Source organism: Microcebus murinus, chromosome 3, assembly GCF_040939455.1.
Source record: "Microcebus murinus isolate Inina chromosome 3, M.murinus_Inina_mat1.0, whole genome shotgun sequence".
Classification (NCBI taxonomy): Eukaryota; Metazoa; Chordata; class Mammalia; order Primates; family Cheirogaleidae; genus Microcebus; species Microcebus murinus.
Window position 1 is genome coordinate 50699784 of NC_134106.1, and position 21951 is coordinate 50721734.

At 35.9% G+C, this 21951-nt stretch overlaps 1 protein-coding gene across 3 annotated transcripts in view; it reads right to left on the bottom strand.

Moving 5' to 3' along the window:
• Positions 1-21951, bottom strand: part of USP34 (ubiquitin specific peptidase 34) — a 225921-nt gene that overhangs the window by 171244 nt on the left and 32726 nt on the right. For all 3 annotated transcript variants that reach the window (XM_012764850.3, XM_076000817.1, XM_076000816.1), the window contains exons 3-5: positions 14097-14517; positions 6903-6953; positions 6516-6665 (exon numbers count right to left, since the gene is read on the bottom strand). In XM_012764850.3, coding sequence (XP_012620304.1) covers positions 6516-6665; positions 6903-6953; positions 14097-14517 — 622 coding nt within the window. The remainder of the gene's footprint in view (positions 1-6515; positions 6666-6902; positions 6954-14096; positions 14518-21951) is intronic.

Sequence of the window (21951 nt, forward strand, 5' to 3'; positions counted from 1 at the left end):
AGTAGCTAGGACTGACTACAGGCACACACCACCATGCCCAGCTAATAGATGTCTGTTGTAATTGTTTAAAGAGACCATTAAGTGTTTATACAAACTTTAGGTGGAGTAGTCAAAACTCCTAAACCTTTAAATTTCACTAGCCCTTTTAGAAAAACTCCAGATTGTGGGAAAAAATAATAATAAAGCACAGGTTCGGCAATAACCTTGATTACAAAAAGAAGTATAATTTAATTACTTAACTTATAACAAAATATTAACTATATAAAAGAAATTAGATTGCAGAGGGCCAAATCTAAAATATTTTTAATGAGGAAAAACTGGCAATTAAAGGGATACTCAATTGAATTATTAAAACCTTCGGTTAAAAGTGGGGTGGCTCACGCCTGTAATCCTAGCACATGGGACATTCTCTAAGATTGACGATATCCTAAGACACAAAGTAAACCTCAAGAAATTTTAAAAAATAGAAATCATACCATGTATCTTCTCGGATCACAGTGGAATAAAAGTAGAAATTAACTCTAACAGAAACTCACATTTCTACACAAAAACGTGGAAATTAAACAACCTCCTACTAAATGATTACTTCATAAATGAAGAAATCAAGATGGAAATTAAAAAATTCTATGAACAAAATGACAATGAAGAGACAAGTTATCAAATCCTCTGGGACACAGCTAAAGCAGTTCTGAGAGGAAAGTTTACCTCCATAAATGCCTATAACCAAAAGTCAAAGAGATCACAAATAGACAATCTAATGAAACGACTCAAAGAGCTGGAAAAAGAACAGACCAGCCCCAAACCCAGCAGAAGAAGTGAAATCAACAAGATCAAATCAGAACTAAATGAAATTGAAAACAGGAAAGCTATTCAGGAGATTAACAAAACAAAAAGTTGGTTCTTTGAAAAAATAAACAAAATTGACACGCCATTGGCTAGGCTAATGAAAAGCAGAAAAAAGAAATCTCTAATAAGCTCCATCAAGAACAAAAAAGGAGATATCACAGCTGATCCCAAGGAGATAAAGGATATAATTTATGAATACTACAAAAATCTTTATGCACACAAACTGGAAAATGTGGAGGAAATGGACAAACTTCTAGAAAAACACAGCCTCCCTAGGCTCAACCAGGAAGAAATAGATTCCCTGAACAGACCAATCTCAAGAGCTGAAATAGAAACAGCAATTAAAAATCTCCCTAAAAAGAAAAGTCTCGGTCCAGATGGTTTCACACCCGAATTTTACCACACTTACAAAGAAGAACTAGTACCTATCTTGCAGAAACTATTCCACAACATCGAGAAGACCCGAAACCTCCCCGACACCTTTTATGAAGCGAATATTACTCTGATACCAAAACCAGGAAAGGATGCAACAAAAAAGGAAAACTACAGACCAATATCCCTAAGGAATATAGATGCAAAAATTTTCAACAAAATCTTAGCTAACCGAATCCAGATGCTTATCAAAAACTTAATCCATCACGACCAAGTGGGCTTTATCCCCGGGGATGCAGGGATGGTTCAACATATGTAAATCTATAAATGCAATTCACCACATAAAAAGAAGCAAAAACAAAGACATGATTCTTTCAATAGATGCAGAAAAAGCTTTTGACAAAATTCAACACCCTTTCATGATACGAATACTTAAGAAAATAGGCATAGAAGGGACATACCTAAAAATGATACAGGCCATATATGACAGACCCATAGCCAACATCATCCTGAATGGGGAAAAACTGAAAGCATTCCCACGTAGAACTGGAACCAGACAAGGCTGCCCACTATCTCCACTTCTATTCAACATAGTGCTGGAAGTCCTGGCTACAGCAATCAGACAGGAAAGTGGAATTAAAGGTATCCAAAAAGGGGCAGAAGAGATCAAACTTTCACTGTTTGCTGATAATATGATATTATATTTAGAAAACCCCAAAGATTCAACCAAGAAACTCCTGGAACTGATCAATGAATTTAGTAAAGTCTCAGGATACAAAATCAATACACAGAAATCAGAGGCAATAGTATACGCCAACAACAATCTAATTGAGAACCAAATTAAAGACTCAAAACCCTTCACAATAGCAACAAAGAAATTAAAGTACCTAGGAGTATACTTAACCAAGGAGGTAAAAGACCTCTACAGGGAGAACTATGAAACACTGAGGAAGGAAATAGCAGAGGATGTAAACAGACGGAAATCCATTCCATGCTCGTGGATCGGCAGACTCAACATCATTAAAATGTCTATGCTACCCAAACTGATCTACAGATTCAATGCAATACCTATTAAAATCCCATCAGCATTCTTCACAGATATAGAAAAAATAATTTTACGCTTTGTATGGAACCAAAGAAGACCCCGAATATCAAGAGCAATTCTAGGCAACAAAAACAAAATGGGAAGTATTAATATGCCAGATATCAAACTATACTACAAAGCTGTAGTAATTAAAACAATCTGGTATTGGCACAAAAATAGGAATATTGACCAGTGGAACAGCTCTGAGAATCCTGATATAAAACCATCCTCATATAGCCATCTAATCTTTGACAAAGCAGACAAAAACATACGCTGGGGAAAAGAATCCCTTTTCAATAAATGGTGCTGGGAAAACTGGATAGCCACTTGTAGAAGGCTAAAGCAGGACCCACACCTTTCACCTCTCACAAAAATCAACTCACGCTGGATAACAGACTTAAACTTAAGGTATGAAACTATTAGAATTCTAGAGGAAAATGTTGGAAACACTCTCCTAGACATCGGCCTAGGCAAAGAGTTTATGAAGAAGTCCCCAAAGGCAATCAAAGCAGCAACAAAAATAAATAAATGGGACATGATGAAACTACAAAGCTTCTGCACAGCCAAAGAAACAGTCATGAAAGTAGACAACCTACAGAATGGGAGAAAATTTTTGCATCCTACGTATCCGATAAAGGGCTGATAACTAGAATATACTTAGAACTGACGAAAATCAGCAAGAAAAAATCAAATAACCCTATTAAAAAGTGGGCAAAGGACTTGAATAGAAACTTTTCTAAAGAAGACAGAAGAATGGTCAACAAACATATGAAAAAATGCTCATCATCTCTAATCATCAGGGAAATGCAAATCAAAACTACAATGAGGCCGGGTGCGGTGGCTCACGCCTGTAATGCTAGCACTCTGGGAGGCCGAGGCGGGTGGATTGCTCGAGGTCAGGAGTTCGAAACCAGCCTGAGCACGAGCGAGACCCCGTCTCTACTATAAAATAGAAAGAAATAAATTGGCCAACTAATATATATATATATATAAAAATTAGCCGGGCATGGTGGCACATGCCTGTAGTCCCAGCTACTCGGGAGGCTGAGGCAGAAGGATTACTTGAGCCCAGGAGTTTGAGATTGCTGTGAGCTAAGCTGACGCCACGGCACTCACTGTAGCCTGGGCAACAAGTGAGACTCTGTTTCAAAAAAAAAAAAAAAAAAAAACTACAATGAGATATCACTTAACTCCAGTGAGAATGGCCTTTATCAAAAAGTCTCCAAATAACAAATCCTGGCGTGGATGGGGAGAGAGAGGAACACTCCTACACTGCTGGTGGGACTGCAAACTAGTTCAACCTCTGTGGAAAGCAATATGGAGGTATCTTAAAGCAATACAAGTGGATCTACCATTTGATCCAGCAATCCCATTGCTGGGCATCTACCCAAATGATGCAATGACACTCTACAAAAAAGACACCTGCACTCGAATGTTTATAGCAGCACAATTCATAATTGCAAGGCTGTGGAAACAGCCCAAGTGCCCATCAATTCAAGAATGGATTAATAAAATGTGGTATATGTATACCATGGAGTACTATTCAGCTCTAAGAAACAACGGTGATATAGCACATCTTATATTTTCCTGCTTAGAGCTGGAACCCATACTACGAAGTGAAGTATCCCAAGAATGGAAAAACAAGCACCATATATACTCACCAGCAAACTGGTATTAACTGAGCAGCACCTAAGTGGACACATAGGTACTACAGTAATAGGGTATTGGGCAGGTGGGAGGGGGGAGGGGGTGGGTTTTTACATATATAATGAGTGAGATGTGCACCATCTGGGAGATGGTCATGCTGGAAACTCAGACTTGTGGGGGGAGGGGAGGAAAGGGCATGTATTGAAAACTTAAAATTTGTACCCCCATAATATGCCAAAAAAAAAAAATGTTAACACAGCATTTCAATTCATTCAAAATTTAGATTTTAAGCCGGGCGCGGTGGCTCACGCCTGTAATCCTAGCTCTCTGGGAGGCTGAGGCGGGCGGATTGCTCGAGGTCAGGAGTTCAAAACCAGCCTGAGCAAGAGTGAGACCCCGTCTCTACTATAAATAGAAAGAAATTAATTGGCCAACTAATATATATACAAAAAATTAGCCGGGCATGGTGGCGAATGCCTGTAGTCCCAGCTACTTGGGAGGCTGAGGCAGCAGGATTGCTTGAGCCAGGAGTTTGAGGTTGCTGTGAGCTAGGCTGACGCCACGGCACTCACTCTAGCCTGGGCAACAAAGCGAGACTCTGTCTCAAAAAAAAAAAAAAAAAAATTTAGATTTTATATTTTCTTCCAGAAGAAGCCAAACTGAATAAACCTTGCTATCAAACAAGTATTCAGCCAAAATAAAAGAATCAGGTAAGTATTTAATATCTAATATGAATAACAGCTACCAGTCACTACATAATTACCAAGTGCTATATTATAAATTTAAAAATATATTCTCTCATTTTAAACCTGGCAACAATCCTCTAAAGCTGTGGTCCCCAATCCCTGGGCCACAGAGCTCCACTCCCCTCACCAAATTCCCCCATCCCCAATCATACAATGGAAAAATTGTCTTCCATGAAACTTAGGAAGGAGGGGTAGGAGGAGCAGCATAGTAGGAAGTGAGCAGCAGGTGACCAAGTGAAGATTTACAGCTGCTCCCCATCACTCAAATCAACACCTGAGCTCCAGGGGAAAACTGTCTTCCATGAAACCAATCCCTCGTGCCAAAAAGGTTGGGGACTGCTGTTCTAAGGTAGATACCATCATCATACCAAACTTACAGATTAAAAAGAATTAAGCTTAGATTCAAGATTCACTTAGATTCAAGATTCAAACACAATTATGACCCCCAAGCCTACATTATTAACCTACATTCTGTACTACTACTACTACTACTACTACAACATATAGTATTTTCAACCTATCAAAAATCATGGAATTTAGAAACTAAAAATGACCTTTACAGAAATAATTCATTTCAAATATGGAAACATGCAGGTCCCTATATTCAATAAATCTGAGTAATGTCAGTGCTCTTTCTAGTGTACTCCTTTATTGCGAAGAGGGTATCACTGAAAACAATGAGTATCAACAAAATATCTGATAAGGTCCTTTTTCACCCAATATTTTTATTTTATATATATTTATTTAAATATTTCATATTAGTTATTTAAGGTAATTCAGTCAGAAAAGAATTCAGGCTTTGGTAAAGTTACATTTAACTTCTGCTATACCAATTTGTTAAAATGATCACCAGAATAGATTATTAAAGGATGAATTTTAAAATACAGACAGTAAAGATTACTTATCTTCACTGCCATACTTATTGTGCTTCCAAGTAAATGACATTCACAACATATGAAAGAATTACTTCTTTACAAAAGGCAAAAAGAAATCTCCACTTGTAATATAGGAGGAAGTCAAGCACACTGTAGTAGTAACTAGGCAACCATCACTTAAGTAACCAAAAACCCTAAAGAGCCAAAAATTTCCCAAGAAAAAATCCTAGGCAAGGAAAGTTACAAACCAACAAAAGAGTTTTGTGTATAGATACTTATATGTTAGATGAAAGAGGAAATGTCTATAATTACCTATTTTAACTTAAAAAATTCACAAATTTGTTCAACTTCTAATTTTAATATAAAAACCTTTAGGCCGGGCATGGTGGCTCACGCCTGTAATCCTAGCACTCTGGGAGGCCGAGGCGGGCGGATCGCTCGAGGTCAGGAGTTCGAAACCAGCCTGAGCAAGAGCGAGACTCCACCTCTACTATAAATAGAAAGAAATTAATTGGCCAACTAATATATATATATATATATATATATTGGATATATATATATATATATATATATATATCCAAAAAAAAAAAATTAGCTGGGCATGGTGGCGCATGCCTGTAGTCCCAGCCACTCGGGAGGCTGAGGCAGTAGGATTGCTTGAGCCCAGGAGTTTGAGGTTACTGTGAGCTAGGCTGACACCATGGCACTCACTCTAGCCTGGGCAACAAAGTGACACTCTGACTCAAAAAAAAAAAAAAAAAAAAAAAAGACCTTTAAACCTTTAAAAAGGTTTCTGTACCCAATTTTTTAAAAACATAATCCAGGAGAAAAATTACTGTACATGCAAATCATTCAAACAAAATCTGCCTTATCTGGAATAAAATTCCTATTACTGAAATGCTAGACACTATTCCCAAGACAAAGATCAATTTTAAAAATACTTACATTAGACACAACTGTAATAAATGCATGTGCTATAAGAAATGGCAAAGTTTCAGGAGTTCCATATTCAAAGCAATCCTTCATGAGAGAAAGGCCATTTTTCCCACAAAACAAACATACATAACGAAGCAAATGCAATGGTACTTCTACATCCTGTGAAAGTAAAGAAACTATGTCATTATTTAAAAATTTACCAAGAATAATTTTCATTATTATTTTATTACGAATACTGGAAAGATACTGATCAAACATAAAAATAAACTCGAAAGATATACATGAACAAAAATACAAAACATATCTGCCACAAAGGCTTTGTAACAGAAAAAAAAAAAGGAAAAAAGGACCTAAAATTTCCATAAACCTTAGAATGAAAAAAGATAAAACACTTACATTCATATCACAGAATGCCCCTAATATGTTACTTTCTTGAGTTGATATATCCTAAAAAAAAAAAAAAGTGAATAAAATTAGGTCATAACTACTAAATGTCGATGTAAAAAACATAACAATTTTCTAAAAAATTGATTTTGTAAGTCAATAAACAGATCATTTTATAGTTGCTTCTCATAAACAGTGACAGTCCTAACTGAAGCTAGTTAAGATTCAGCTCTAAGGTATATTTTAATCCCTCTTCAAAGAAATCTTCATATAGTAAGTACTATATATTATTTTGCCTTCTTATGGAAAAACTAATCTTGCCTTCAAAATCAAAGTAATTATACATTTTAACATATTTAAATGGTTTTGAAACTATGCTCTGGAATTCTCTATAGGTATACCCAAGAGTTCCATAATGTGCTTCCATACACAAGATTTAAACTTCCTAAAAGCACACTCATCTTATTGTTGGTAAGGGTATAAATTGGTATGATCTTTCTGAAGGGCAATGTGGCAATATCTATCAATATTTAAAATGCACATTTCCTTTGAACCAGCAATTCATCTTCTAGATATTTATCCTAAGAAACTAATCAGAGAAATGCTGGAAAATATATGCATAAGGATGCTCACTGAGGTATTTATAATACCTCAAAATTACAAACAGCTAATATCCATTAACTGGACAGCTATTAATAAAAAGGGGGGAAATAATCATCCAGTCTTTTGCAACTCTAACAATAATATGGTGAAATGGGCATAAGGGATCTTTTTGGAATGATGGAAATTGGCGGTAGTTTTAAAATTGGAACGTGGTAATACTTATACAATTCTGTAAATTTATTAAAAATAAATTGTATACTTTAATCAAGTGATTTTTATGGTATATAGGTCACACCTTTGAAAAATTATTTTAAAAAGGTGGAATCATGTGTATAAGCAAAGAAAGACAATACCCTGTTTTACATTTTTTTTAAAGAACAGAATTTAGAATCATGATGTTCATAATTTTTATGTTTGGAAATATCTGAACTAATTTGTTAACTATGGTTTTGTTGAGAGAATGGAGAAAAAGGAAGCGGTTCAAGGCTTTTTAAAGTCTGCATTTTGTACATTCTGTGTTAATTTGTCATACTGAAAATAATGCTTTTATAATCAGAAAACCAGATACTTTCATCTGAAAAAGCTACCAAAGAAATCCATTCATTTATTGCTATTATCTGTTTTAAATATTCAGGCTCCACTGCTGAAATGAAGTTTGATAATCACTGAAAGCAATCACATAGAACTCTCAGAAGATTTCAAAATAAACAAAAAAAATGTCCTTAAAAAAGTCAAAACACTTTAAACCTCCTAAATCTGCTCCTGGGCTTCCACTACCAAGGCCACAGTTCAGCCTTTAAATATTCTTAACACACCTTTCACTGTCTTCAAAAAGTCCAGAATTTCATAACTATGATATTGTTAAAAACAGAATCATATGGACCATTCAAACGCAGATTATACCAGCACTTAAAAAAAGAGAGACTCCCATGGACTAGGTGAACCATGCTGTATTAGAGTCAAGTGGCTAATGTCTAGGCATGCTGGCTCACACCTGTAATCCTAGCACTCTGAAAGGCCGAGGCAGAAGGATAACTCGAGGTCAGGAGTTCGAGACCAGCCTGAGCAAGAGCAAGACCCTGTCTCTACTAAAATAGAAAGAAATTAGCTAGACAACTAAAAATATACATAGAAAAAATTAGCTGGGTATGGTGGCATATGCCTGTAGTCCCTGCTACTCAGGAGGCTGAGGCAGAAGGATTGCTTAAGCTCACTCAGGAGTTTGAGGTTGCTGTGAGCTAGGCTGACGCCACGGCACTCTAGCCTGGGCAGGAGAGGAAGACTCTGTCTCAAAAAAAAAAAAAGATTCCTAGTGGCTAACATGGACACAACTAAATCTCCTGTGACTAAGTATATGGGGTTGAGGTTTGAACCATAATCTGATGAAGAGTCTGCTTTCTTTGTTGATAATCCAAACCCAGGGCAGAGTCAGTGTTCCTGTGATGCAAGCTCAGGACTATAAGGTGCAACATGTTACTCACAGACTTGGTTACATATATTTTGGTGACTCAGAGGAAATATGTTACCAGTTTATACCTCTACTCTGAATACATGAAGATAGTACCCTAAAGTGTTATTATAACCTCATTTTAATTAGAATATGAAGAATTAACATAGATCTCCAGGTAAAAACATTAGGAAGTCTCACTAAAGCTCAATCAACATTTTTCTTTCAAAAATTCTAATTTTAGGTAATCCCTGAACAGGCCTTAAGAAATGTATCAGTGATTTCAAAGGTTTTGTTTTTCCCTCACAACCTCACGTTTACTAAATGAGATAATGCCATCCTATTTTTAGAAGCAAACAAAAATTTGCCTATTATTTTAAAACAGAAAACAAAGAGAAATAAATGAGTAACTACAGATTAAAGCAACTCTACATATAATTAAGCAAATGCTGTTCCATGATCAAAACACAAAGAACTCAAAGTTAGTGGATTAGGAATAAAATTTCTGCTTAAAAGGAAGTCAGTGATGTTGGATTAGTGATGATTATACACCTTTGCAAATATTATAAAAATCATGAAATTGTACAATTGAAAGGGTGAATTAAATTTCTTTTTGTATTTAAAAGGGGTAAATAAAAAAGTCAGTGTAAAAGGTAGCAAGAGAAAACCAGCCAGGTTTAGAAATATGTAAAATAATACAACATATATATATATTTAATCTGCCCTATCGTACCATAATGTAACAAAAGTACAGTGGTCTCTCCTTTCTACAAGTTTTATGTTCATTTTCACTCAGGAAAAAAACACGAGGGCAATATATCATTTCATAGAATTGTACATAATTTTCAGGATAAATAATGCAACAAGCCTCCCCCTGATTTTTATACTGAATTAGTATTACTATTTCCAATTACCAGATCTTTTAAAAGATTATCAGCTTTGATAGGGAAGATAAGAAAGAGGGAAGGAGGAAGGGAGGCAGGGGAGAGGCTCCAAGTTCCCATCTTATTTAGTATTGGCAATGAATACTGCTAATACTGCTAATGTACTGCTATATAGTGATTAGGTCAAATGATTGAGAAGTAGTAGAGCAGAATAAGACCTAGATTCCAGGACTCTCCTCAGCAATCTGCTGTGCAAACCTGATCAAATCTTTTAACCTCCACAAGTCAGTTCCTTCATCAATAAAACAAGGATATTGACTAGGTTTTTAAGGCACAGTTATCACCATACTAACACAGGAGTTTTGAATCTTTTCCCTCTAAAAGTTTTAGTCAAGTTATGCCTCTAAAAAAATATAAAAGAACTAAAAATCAAAATCAAAGGTTTTATCAGGAAAGGATAGCACAGCAGTACAAAGGGAAGACTAGATGAACTATCTCCTCAAAGAAAAGTGGGATAAAAATCTCTAGTAAGCTTTATTGCATAATAATTGGTTTTCTTTGTGTATATATAATTGTGTATATACACACAAGCTCATAAATATAAATAATTTCATAATGCACAGATCTGCTACCAAGGTTTTGATCTAAGTCCCTTTCAAAAAGCTGACCTTTAACACATTTAATTACACGGCCACTAGGACAAAAACTAGAAATTTCAGTGCATTTGAACAAATCATTAAGACATTAGAAACCTAGGAAAGAACTATAACAAACAGAAAATTAAAGCAGCACTTTAACCTAACAGAATTCTGTATAAGGAGGTTCCTCCTAAACTGTATCTACACCTGAAAAAAAAAAAATAGGTGTTTCTTCATTAGAATTTTACCTCAAAGACCTCATGAAATCATTGCTTTCAACCAAGTACTCACATAAAAACATCCTCAAGGACCAGTAATGAGGCCCTTTATTTTATAAGGGAAAGTATAGAGGAATGTGCCTAGGCTTAAATTTGGAAATCACCATTTGTGAAAATGAGAAACGAGCAAACTGATTTTAGGAGCAAAACAGCAGATTTACTATTGCTTATAGTGCTATATTGTTAAGAAATTTTTAACTGGAGAACATTTATTTCTACATGAAATTCACTTATCTAGGTACCTAACCAAACTAAATTTAGCATCTCTTAATTACCAATTTAAGACATTAAAACACTATATGGTATTCTTTGTTTTACGGGTTTGAGACAGGTCTCACTCTATCACCCAGGCTGGAGTGCAGTGGCATGTTATTCATAGCTCACTGCAGCCTCAAACTCCCAAGCTCAAGCAATCCTCCTGCCTCAGCCTCCCAAGCAGATGAGATTATAGGCAAGCGCCACCATGTGCAGCTAATTATTTTAAATTTTTTTCAGAGAGACAGAGTCTCACTATGTTGCCCAAACTGGTCTCAAATTCCTGGCCTCAAGCAATCCTCATGCCTCGCCCTCCCAAAGTGCTGGGATTACAGACATAAACCACCATGCCCAGTCTGTGTGGTGTTAAGATTAAATTTTTAAAGTTTGCAAAATGGGTCCCCTTTTTGTTGAAAAAGATTATGAGATGACATATTTTAGAATGTTAAATACATTTTATATCATGCAAGAGATTCTTTAAAATGTTTTATATGAGGAGCTTCTGAACAGCTGAACATGTGCAGGTTCCTGGAGGGTGGCACACCCAGGGAATGCATGGAAGCTCTGCACCCCTTCCCCCATACTATGCCCTACGCATCTCTTCATCTATATCCTTTGTAATATCCTTTATAATAAACTGGTAAACATAAGTGTTTCCCTGAGTTCTATGAGCCACTATAGCAAATTAATCAAACCAAAGAGGGGGCTGAGGGAATCCCAATCTGAAGCCAGTCAGTCAGAAGTTCCAGAAGCCGAGATTTGCGACTGGTAGGAAGGAGGTGGTCAGTCTTGGGGAATGAGCCCTCGACTTGTGAGGCCTGATATCATCTCTGGGTAGATAGTGTCAGAATTGAAATAGAAGATGCTCAGCTGGATATCTAGAAAAATACACACACACACACACACACACACACACACACACACACACACAAATGCATAAATGTGGATATTTTTGGTATATTAAAAAAATGTTTCCTAGGCCAGGCATGGTGGCTCATGCCTGTAATCCTAGCACTCTGGGAGGCCAAGGCAGGAGGATCCTTTGAGTTCAGGAGTTCAAGACCAGCCTGGGCAAGAGCAAGACCCATCTTTATTAAAAAAATAGAAAGAAATAGCTGGACAACTAAAATATAGAGAGAAAAAATTAGCCGGGCATGGTGGTACATGCCTATAGTCCCAGCTACTTGGGAGGCTGAGGCAGAAGGATCGCCTGAGCCCACGAGTTTGAGGTTGCTGTGAGCTAAGCTGATGCCACAGCACTCTAGCACAGGCAACAGAGTGAGACTCTTGTATAAAAAAAAAAAAGTTTCCTATATAAATACATACATCCACATATAAAACCTAATAATTAAAATATAGGCTGGGCGTGGTGGCTCACACCTATAATCCCAGTATTTTGGGAGGCTGGGGCAGGAGGATTGCTTGAGGCCAGAAATTCAAGACCAGCCTGGACAACACAGGGAGACCTTATCTCTACAAAAAATAAAATAAAAATAAAATATATACAAACCAAAAGAGGGGATTTCTATATGGGAAGATAATAGATTAAGAATTCTAAAAGCTAAGCTATATTTTTAAACTGTCTCAATTTAATGTAAAAATATTCCAATAAAGGACTATTATATTCTACAAGAAAGAGAAGTTTAACAAAGTCAAGTGTATAGGTTACAGAACAAATAAGCTGGAGAAAGAGGCACACTTAAAAAACAAAATAAAAAAAACACAATGCCATGTGGTAGATTTGCTCTTGTATTTTCTCCACATGGTTTCTCATTCTCCACTAGGGTAGACTGGCTTCCTTATATGGCAGTCTTAGCAGTGCTCCAGGAAGGCAAAAGAAGGTTGTAAGGCTTCTTAAAGTACAGCTTCTGAAATGGCACAGCATTAATTTTGTCACATTCCATTTTGCCACATTCTGCTGGTGGACGTAATTCACTAGGGGAGCCCAGATTCAAAGGGGTGGGAAGGCCACAACTTTCCCATTCCAGGATGTATAGGAAACAATGTACGAGATATAAAATGAAATTTTATCTCTCCTCTTTCCAGATATGGAATCTACTTCACCATCCCTTTGAATCTGGGCTGCCCTTGTGAATTGCTTCCATCAACAGAATGTTGCAAAATTAACACTGGGCCATTTCAGAAACTGTACCTTAAGAAACATGGGGTCTCACTCTTGCCCAGGCTGATCTAAAACTCCTGAGCTCAAGCAATCCTCCCTCCTCGACCTCCTGGAGTGCTAGGATTACAGGCATGAGTCACTTTGCTTGGCCTAAGCTTTTTCCTTTTTTTTTTTTTTCTCTTTTTTTCTTAGAATCAACGTTAGTGAGAACTAAGCTTTTATCTTGATGAAGGAGAATACCAAAGTCTGTGGACTGTTTCTAAGAATGAAATTTTAAAAATTCTGTTTCTAGCCGGGCGCGGTGGCTCACGCCTGTAATCCTAGCTCTCTGGGAGGCTGAGGCGGGCAGATTGCTCAAGGTCAGGAGTTCGAAACTAGCCTGAACAAGAGCGAGACCCCGTCTCTACTATAAATAGAAAGAAATTAATTGGCCAACTAATATATATAGGAAAAAATTAGCCGGGCATGGTGGTGCATGCCTGTACTCCCAGCTACTCGAGAGGCTGAGGCAGGAGGATTGCTTGAGCCCAGGAGTTTGAGGTTGCTGTGAGCTAGGCTGATGCCATGGCACTCACTCTAGCCTGGGCAACAAAGCGAGACTCTGTCTCAAAAAAAAAAATAAAATAAAATAAAATAAAAATAAAAAAAAATTCTGTTTCTTTTTCCTCAACCATTTTTTCTTTAATCACAGTAAGCAAAGAATAGAGAGCTACACCAGCAAAGTGTTTAGATCACTAACAGTTTAGATTCTGAGTTCAGTTTATAAATCTTTCCTTTATAGGACTTCACTAAGCAAATTTTCAGCACAAATTGATATAGAAGTGTTCTGGAGAAAACGAGAATAATTTTGGTAACAATGACTTTTATAAATTTTCCCACCAATAATAACTGTCTTCATATTTATTTATAAGTGAGAAACAGACTGCCACACTATGACTTGATATTACTTAAAAAATCACAGTAGCTATTTTTTACGTACCTCTATAGTAGGATGAGTATTATGCTTGTAAGCAGTATATAAGGGAAACTGAATTTGAAAAATTTTTGCCACACATAGTAAGAGCTTTTCCTTCTCATCTGTACTCCATAAACTAAAAGGATCAGGACTCTTTGAAGATTCCTCCTCAGTGAGATTACAAATTCTTGTAGAGTTTGATTTCTTCTCTATTGATTTTTGTCTTTCTGTACTTCCTTCATTACACTCTCTATCTATATTCAGTGGTTCTTCTGCTTGATTACTCTCATCTTGCCACGTGGAATCTATGTTAATAGTAGTACAATGTTTACAAAGCTGGTCCCGGAGCACTTGAACTTGGGCAATCACTAAGTTAATAAGTGCACATACTACTTGGTTAAAAATTTCCAAATGCTTATATTCCTTGAAGCAGCATAGACATTGCCTATAAGAGAAAACAATTCAACAAATAAATACTTCCTAGAGAGGCAGTTAGATTTTTAATAAAGAATTTTAAAACATAAGTAAGCAAATACTAAAATTCTTTTTAGACTTTAGTTTTTATTTTCTCCTGCCTGCTCAGGTAGCACAATAATAACTTATAAAGATAGCATCACATCAACAACTGGTATTTTAGTATAAAGCCACCACGTTAGGCTTATTGCGGTCATTCTCAGTTTTATATATTTATGTATCTGTTCTTCTACATGAGGAACTATTTAAGAACACGAATGATGGCATATTTCTTTGCTTCTCCAATACTGAGTATACAATATATGTTTAGTAAGTATTAGAAAGCTGGCTATAACAAAATACTTTATTAGTAAAGCTAGCTGGTTATTTAACAAAGGGTTGTTTTGGTCAACTAATAAAACAGCTACATTTTTAAATCAGTAATTTGCTTGAAGGCTACTTTGGAGAGGTGTTCTAACACTATTTGGTAGATCAAAGGTATTTGGGAATCCCACACCACCACCATCACCACACACACTCTTCAGCTCCTATAAAAAATAAAAATAAATAAAAACAAAAGAGTAAGTCAGAACACAAACTCAATTCTCTTAGATATGTTTAGTTAGTAGCATGATGCTTGACATATTGTGGATAATTAAAAGGGTGAATTAATAAGTAAATAATATACACACGAATACCTAGTTCTGATAATATGTATACCCAATGATAGATAACAGTTAAGCAACTATTATTTATAATTTGCACCTAGTAATATTATCGAAGCAAAACATCTATATTACAGTGCAAATAGATCAACAACTCCCTGTATGGCCGAGTAGAAATAATTTCATTTCTCCAGGTGTGGTGAATTTGAAGTATGGCCACAAATTCTTTGATACTATTTCTGTATAAAAAGTGAAGCTCAATTTTCCTCCCTTTGAATGTGTACAGAACTCACTTCTAATGAATAGAATGTGGCGGAAATGACAATGTGACATCTGAAACTAGGTCATAAAAGACACTGCCACTTCTGCCTTACTCACTCTCTTTAGAATCACTCACTCTGGGTGAAGCCAGCTATCATGTTGTAACAACATTCAAACAGCCTGTGACAGAGTCCATATGAAAAAGAACTGAGTCCTCCCATTAACAACCAGCACTAACTTGACAACTATGTAAAGCAAGCCAACTTGGGAGCATATCCTTCAGCCCAACATAAACCTTTAGATGACTACAACCTGGCCAACATCTTGATTAAAAAACTTATAAGAAACCCAAGCCAGAACCAACCAGCTTGACTACTCCCAAATTCCTGTCCCATTGAAACTTTGATGATAATACATGTTTACTATTATACTAAAATAAAGCAGTATCTTTGGAATAATTTGTTACACAGAAATATACAAATGATACATCATGCCTATTTTCTCTGTGGCAAAATGAAAGGGTTTTTACCTCTAAAGCAGGGGTCCTCAAACTTTTTAAACAGGGGGCCAGTTCCCTGTCCCTCAGACCGTTGGAGGGCTGGACTATAGTTTTAAAAAAACTATGAACAAATTCCTATGCACACTGCACATATCTTATTTTGAAGTAAAAAAAAAAAACAAAACGGGCAAAAACACCCTGCATATGGCCAGCAGGCCATAGTTTGAGGATGCTTGCTCTAAAGTATCCTCCAGCTTTATAATTCTATAATATCACAATCTCCACAAGAAGAAAAAACACATTGTTCTTAAAGTTCTTCTGATGAACAGCATTTTCCTGTAATATTTAGGAAAAATTAGGTTCAAACTTGAGTATCTCTGTTTAGTAAAAATGGAATTTGAGTTTCCAGAAAAAATACCTTGGGTTTGTATTTGGATGAGGAAAGCTAAGATTCAGGCAAATTTACTTTAAAAATAATTGTTAGGAAACAGGCATTAAACTGCTTGGTTAATTGACCTAGGAAACTAATTTTCAAAGATAAAAATGATGTGAACAAAGTAACAGGGAAAACTGGGTCTGGGTCCTTGTAGATCCAAAATATACAAGTTCACAGACAGCTATGAGTCTAAGTGGGGGCACACACACACCCGTACACAAATATATTTTTAAAATAATTATGTTCAATACATTATATTTTTATTCTATTATACTCAATTCTGAGAAGTCTAGGTATATGAATTCTCAAGATGGCATTTCTCTAGGGATATACTTATCCACATGCAAGGGGGAAAAAGTGTTTTTAAATAAAAACATCACTTTCAGTTAAGCTCCGCTTGTTTTACACATAAACTTATTTGTTCCCTGTTCCATACCTCACTACAAATATACTAAAGGAAAAAAAGACATAACTCTGTAAGTAATGGAACAAAAGATGACAGATAATAACAAATTTTGGTGGATAGGAAAGGTAGAAATAATTCAAGCGACATAAAGAAGAAATAAGCTTGGAAGGGGCTACAGAGGTTTACACGAACAAAAAGAAAAATCCACTCCATGAAACACTGAAAAGGCTTAGGACTTAAGAGTATCAGATAGCTCTGAAGGCAGGGATAAAGCATGGGGCAGAAAACAGGAGGACTAAATAAAAGGTATAATTAAAACCTACAGAGAGCCAGAATACTATTCCTACTTCACCCAACGAAACAAGTTTTTTTCTGTACAGAAAGTGAACAAGATAAACTCAGGAACACCAGATACTAAGAAAGGCAGGTATGATCAAGAAACTGAAAACAAGAGAAGTGAAATCTACGCATAAATAGTGAACCTCCTCAAGTGCTCGTCCCTGTCCAACAATCAGACTAACATATCTCAAAGCCAAAAACTGAAAGATACCTCTCTTGGAGAATATCAATAGTCCAAGAGAAAGTCCATTTATTTCCAGAAAGCAAGCCTAAAGCCTACTTACCATTTTACTATCATATAGCACAGGCCAATATCTAAGATGCCCCACCCCCACTAAACTTCCAGCTCACTTTTTAGTACCACTCTCTTAACCACGAAAGCATAGCCTCAGATAATAAGACTTTCAAGAAAAGCCTACATCACCAAACACAGATAAAAACAAACGGTAAAAAGAAATTCAAAGGAAATAGATAAAATGCAGGAAGTAAAAAAAAAAGTCTGTTTTGTTTTGTTTTGACACAGAGTCTCACTTTGTTGTCGAGGCTAGAGTGAGTGCTGTGGCATCAGCCTAGCTCACAGCAACCTCAAACTCCTGGGCTCAAGCGATCCTCCTGCCTCAGCCTCCCAAGTAGCTGGGACTACAGGCATGCGCCACCATGCCTGGATAATTTTTTCTATATATTTTTAGTCAGCCAATTAATTTATTTCTATTTATAGTAGAAACGGGGTCTCGCTCTTGCTCAGGCTGGTTTCGAACTCCTGGCCTCAAGTAATTCGCCAGCCTCGGCCTCCCAGAGTGCTAAGATTACAGGCGTGAGCCACCACACCTGGCCAAAAAAAAAAATGTTTTAACTGTAAACATTGTTTCATTATTTCTGTCCTTATGGAGCTACATCTTTTTTTTTTCCTTTAGTATATTTGTAGTGGGATGTGAAACAGGGAACAAATAAGTTTATGTGTAAAATATAAATTATATCCTGAGAGACATAAGATAGATTACTGAAAGAACAGAAAGTTATAAAAATATAAATTCAGATTACATTATAGAGCCCCTTTAATATGTACAAATATATACCTTTCTGTATCTGCATCATTTATAATTTAAAAACCAATTCAAATTATAGCAATTTGTAAAATTCAACAGAAGGTCCAGAAGGAAAAAAGGAAGAAATGGCCCACAAAGTAGAACAAAGAATAATGGAAGAAAAAGAAAAGTAAATAATCAAGAAAGCACAATATCTGAGTAATAATAAATAGTTGCAGGAAGGCAGAAAAGAAAATATGAAAAAAAAATATGGAGGTGAGGAAACTAGGAAATAAAATTTTCAGAACTGAAAGGCCCACCAAAACAGATACCATCATGGAATTTCTGAAGCTGAAGAGAAATAAAGATCTTAAAAGCTTTCAGGAAGGGTGATAAGAGTAACAAGGAAAAGCTCCACAATAAAAATAATCTTCTCCAAAGAAATATTAGAATCTAGAATATAATGAATCAACAAAATCTATCAGTAAGTATTAACATAAAGGTAGAAGAAACATTTTAGGACTGGGAGGTCTAAAAAAACATATTTAGACCCATGTATCCTTCCTCAGAAAAGATGTCCTCCTAACAAAACAAGCCAATAAAGATAACAAAATGGAACCCACAAAACCGGAGATCCAATAGAAAAGCAAAAGAAGTTTCAAGGATGAGATCTGAAAGCAAGATTGTAGTTTATTAAAAACCCTAGAGAATAATCAATACAAACTAGAGCAGAAAGATAAAGGCCAAATGAGACCGGTACGGGGACAGAAATAATGGATCACCTAATGATGTGTAATATAAAAACTAGTACAAAAAAGTGTTGGAGAGTTTGGGAACAATCAGTGATGCATGCATAGGAAATTAACTGAATGAAAACAAGTCAGAGGCCGGGCATGTTGGCTCACACCTGTAATCCTAGCACTTTGGGAGGCCAAGGTGGGCAGATTGCTCAAGGTTGGGAGTGCGAAACCAGCCTGAGTGAGACCCCATCTCTACTAAAAATAGAAAGAAATTAATTGACCAACTAAAAATATATACAGAAAAATTTAGCCAGGCATGATGGCACATGCCTGTAGTCCCAGCTACTTGGGAGGCTGAGGCAGTAGGATCGCTTGAGCCCAGGAGACTGAGGTTGCTATGAGCTAGGGTGATGCCACAATGGCATTCACTCTAGCGTGGGCAACAAAGTGAGGTCTCAAAAAAAAAAAAAAGAAAGAAAACAAGTCAGTAAATCCTAGGAAACAGATACAGAATGAACTACAGAATCTTTTTTGGCTCATGACTAGGCAATATTTTTACTTTTAGAATAATCCTTAGGACTGATAATTATACTGAGAGTGTGGGGAAGGGTAAAAGAATGAAATCTTTATATATCATTAAAAGGAAGTTCATGAGTTATACCTAAAATTGACAGATGGAACAACAGTATAATATAGCATTTCAGAATACTCTACAAAGGTTAATACTAAAACCAACATCTGAAAGAGTTGAGAATAGGAGGCTGAGGAGACAATGGACATATTTTCTTATTATAGGCCTTTTCTTACCAATTGATTTTTTAAAAATATTACCTGTTTATATATCAATATCGGTCATACCCTGCCACTACGGGAGCTTATCCTATTTTCTTCTCAGGCCTACTCTGTTATTTCCAACCTGTTAACATTTCCTTATCCAAGTAGATTATATACTGCCCACCTACTGGAATGTGCTTACATTTTTTTTTTAAATGCAGTGATAATTTCTAAATGCCAAGCATAAAGTATGTAGTTTTAATTAATAAAATATTAAACATTCACGAGGAACCTACATGTCAAAATGAAATTATTCCCAAGCTGATTCTAGAATTCCATCTAGCAACAAAGATTCCAGTCGGTCTAACATCATTTTCCCTAGCCTTGTACTGCTGAAAGCATGAAAGGACTACTACTCCACAGCATTCAACCTCACCAAAAATTGTTTTATGTATGAACTAGAAAAGCAATATTTTAAATAGTGGTCAATTATCAGTATCCCACTGGTCAAACAAATTTCTTGATGCCAAAATAAAAGGCAGAGCCTTAAAAGTGGAGCACATACATTAACCTATTTAAAAGCCATAGCCTCTAAAACTGTTATAAAAAATAAAATTTATTAAAACAATGAAAACCTAAATCAACAGCTTCAAACATTAAGCACAAATGACAAGTATAAAAGGTACTATTTTTAGCCTGAAAATACAAAGATCTGACAGAACCTCACCTGGCCTGGCAACCAGAGTTCATACAGGGGAGAAATGCTGAAATCAAGTTAAAAAGTAGATAGGTAGGAGACAGCAAATAGCTCTGAATGCCTGCTAAAGAATGTGGAAATTACAAGATATATACACCTAAGCTTGTTTTGTAATAAGCTTAAAACAAGTAAAAAACAAAAAATTAGCAGTACTTCCTACATGAAGAACTATGCCTTATGTTATCAGTGCTTTTATCACACACCATATTCATTTCAGATCCTTACATGCTTTTTCCTTAATTTATAGTCTTCAATTTATTCTCCAATTCTTTTCTCTCCTCATTCTTTGAATTAGTTTCCCTCCTATTCCATTCCTAATCACTAAGGCAACGTTAATAAAATGATGATAATCTGTTAAACCAATATGTATAACTAACTTCCCTAATTTTACAGACAAAAGGAGTTAAAGCTGTATGACTATTACACAGCAATTACAGATGAAGACATACATGATATTTGATGACATGGAGAGACTGACCACAGTAAACCATATTAAAGATCAGATTATAAAACGTATAGTAAAACCACATTTTTGTAAAATCTTAAACTATACTGTTCACAATCTCCTACCAAGGATATACACAAAAAGTGATCAGTTGTTACTGTGTGTGGTGGCATGTTATTTGGGGGGTTTTAAACTTTGATTCTCTATATTTTCTCAAAGGTTTTCTTTTTTTTAAATAATGAATGTATCATTTAAATAAGAAAAAATAATACAAAAATCTTTATAATGCTTATAAATAAATTCTTGTCAACAGACAATTAAGTGAACTTTCTCCTTTGCCTACATTCCAGTCAATGCGCCAGTTTTTTTTTAATTTATTATTATTTTTTAAAGGGTCAGGGTCTCACACTGTTGCCCAGGCTAGACTATAGTGGTGTAATCACAGCTCACTGCAACCTGGGAAACTCCTGGGCTCAAGCCATTCTCCCAGCCCAGCCTTCCTAAGTGCTGGGATTACAGGCATGAGCCACCAGCCCAAAAAACAATTCTTAACCATTGGTAATCTTCCACTGATAATCTTATAAAAGCTATTATTAACACTTTTCTCCCAGGAAACATAAATAACATTTTGTTTGAAATGTTACTGGTTCATTAGTTCACTAAAGGATCACTCATGGGCTCCTGTGATCCATGGGCCCCAAGTTAAGAATTTCTTTTGCAAATTAACTGTGTTTTATTAATAGCTATTTATCCTCTGTAAGAACCACAATCTTAATCTATGCAGCAATAATATCTGATGTTTAATAATTTAGGGGTTGGGGAGAGAGAAGATAATAGGCAAAGACTGTTACTACAAAGCACTATGACCCAACTAAATATTTTATTTTCACTTCTCCCCTTTATCAACATTAACAATTAGAAGTATAACATTCTACTTGTATTACTACCAGCTAAAAGCTGTTCATACTTACTGACATGTGAACAGAATTATAAATGTTACAAACTGTGTTTTCCAGTTTGGCCTTTCATGCTTTATTTTAGCTTGTCTACCCTTCAATTTATATTTCATTTTCCAAAAT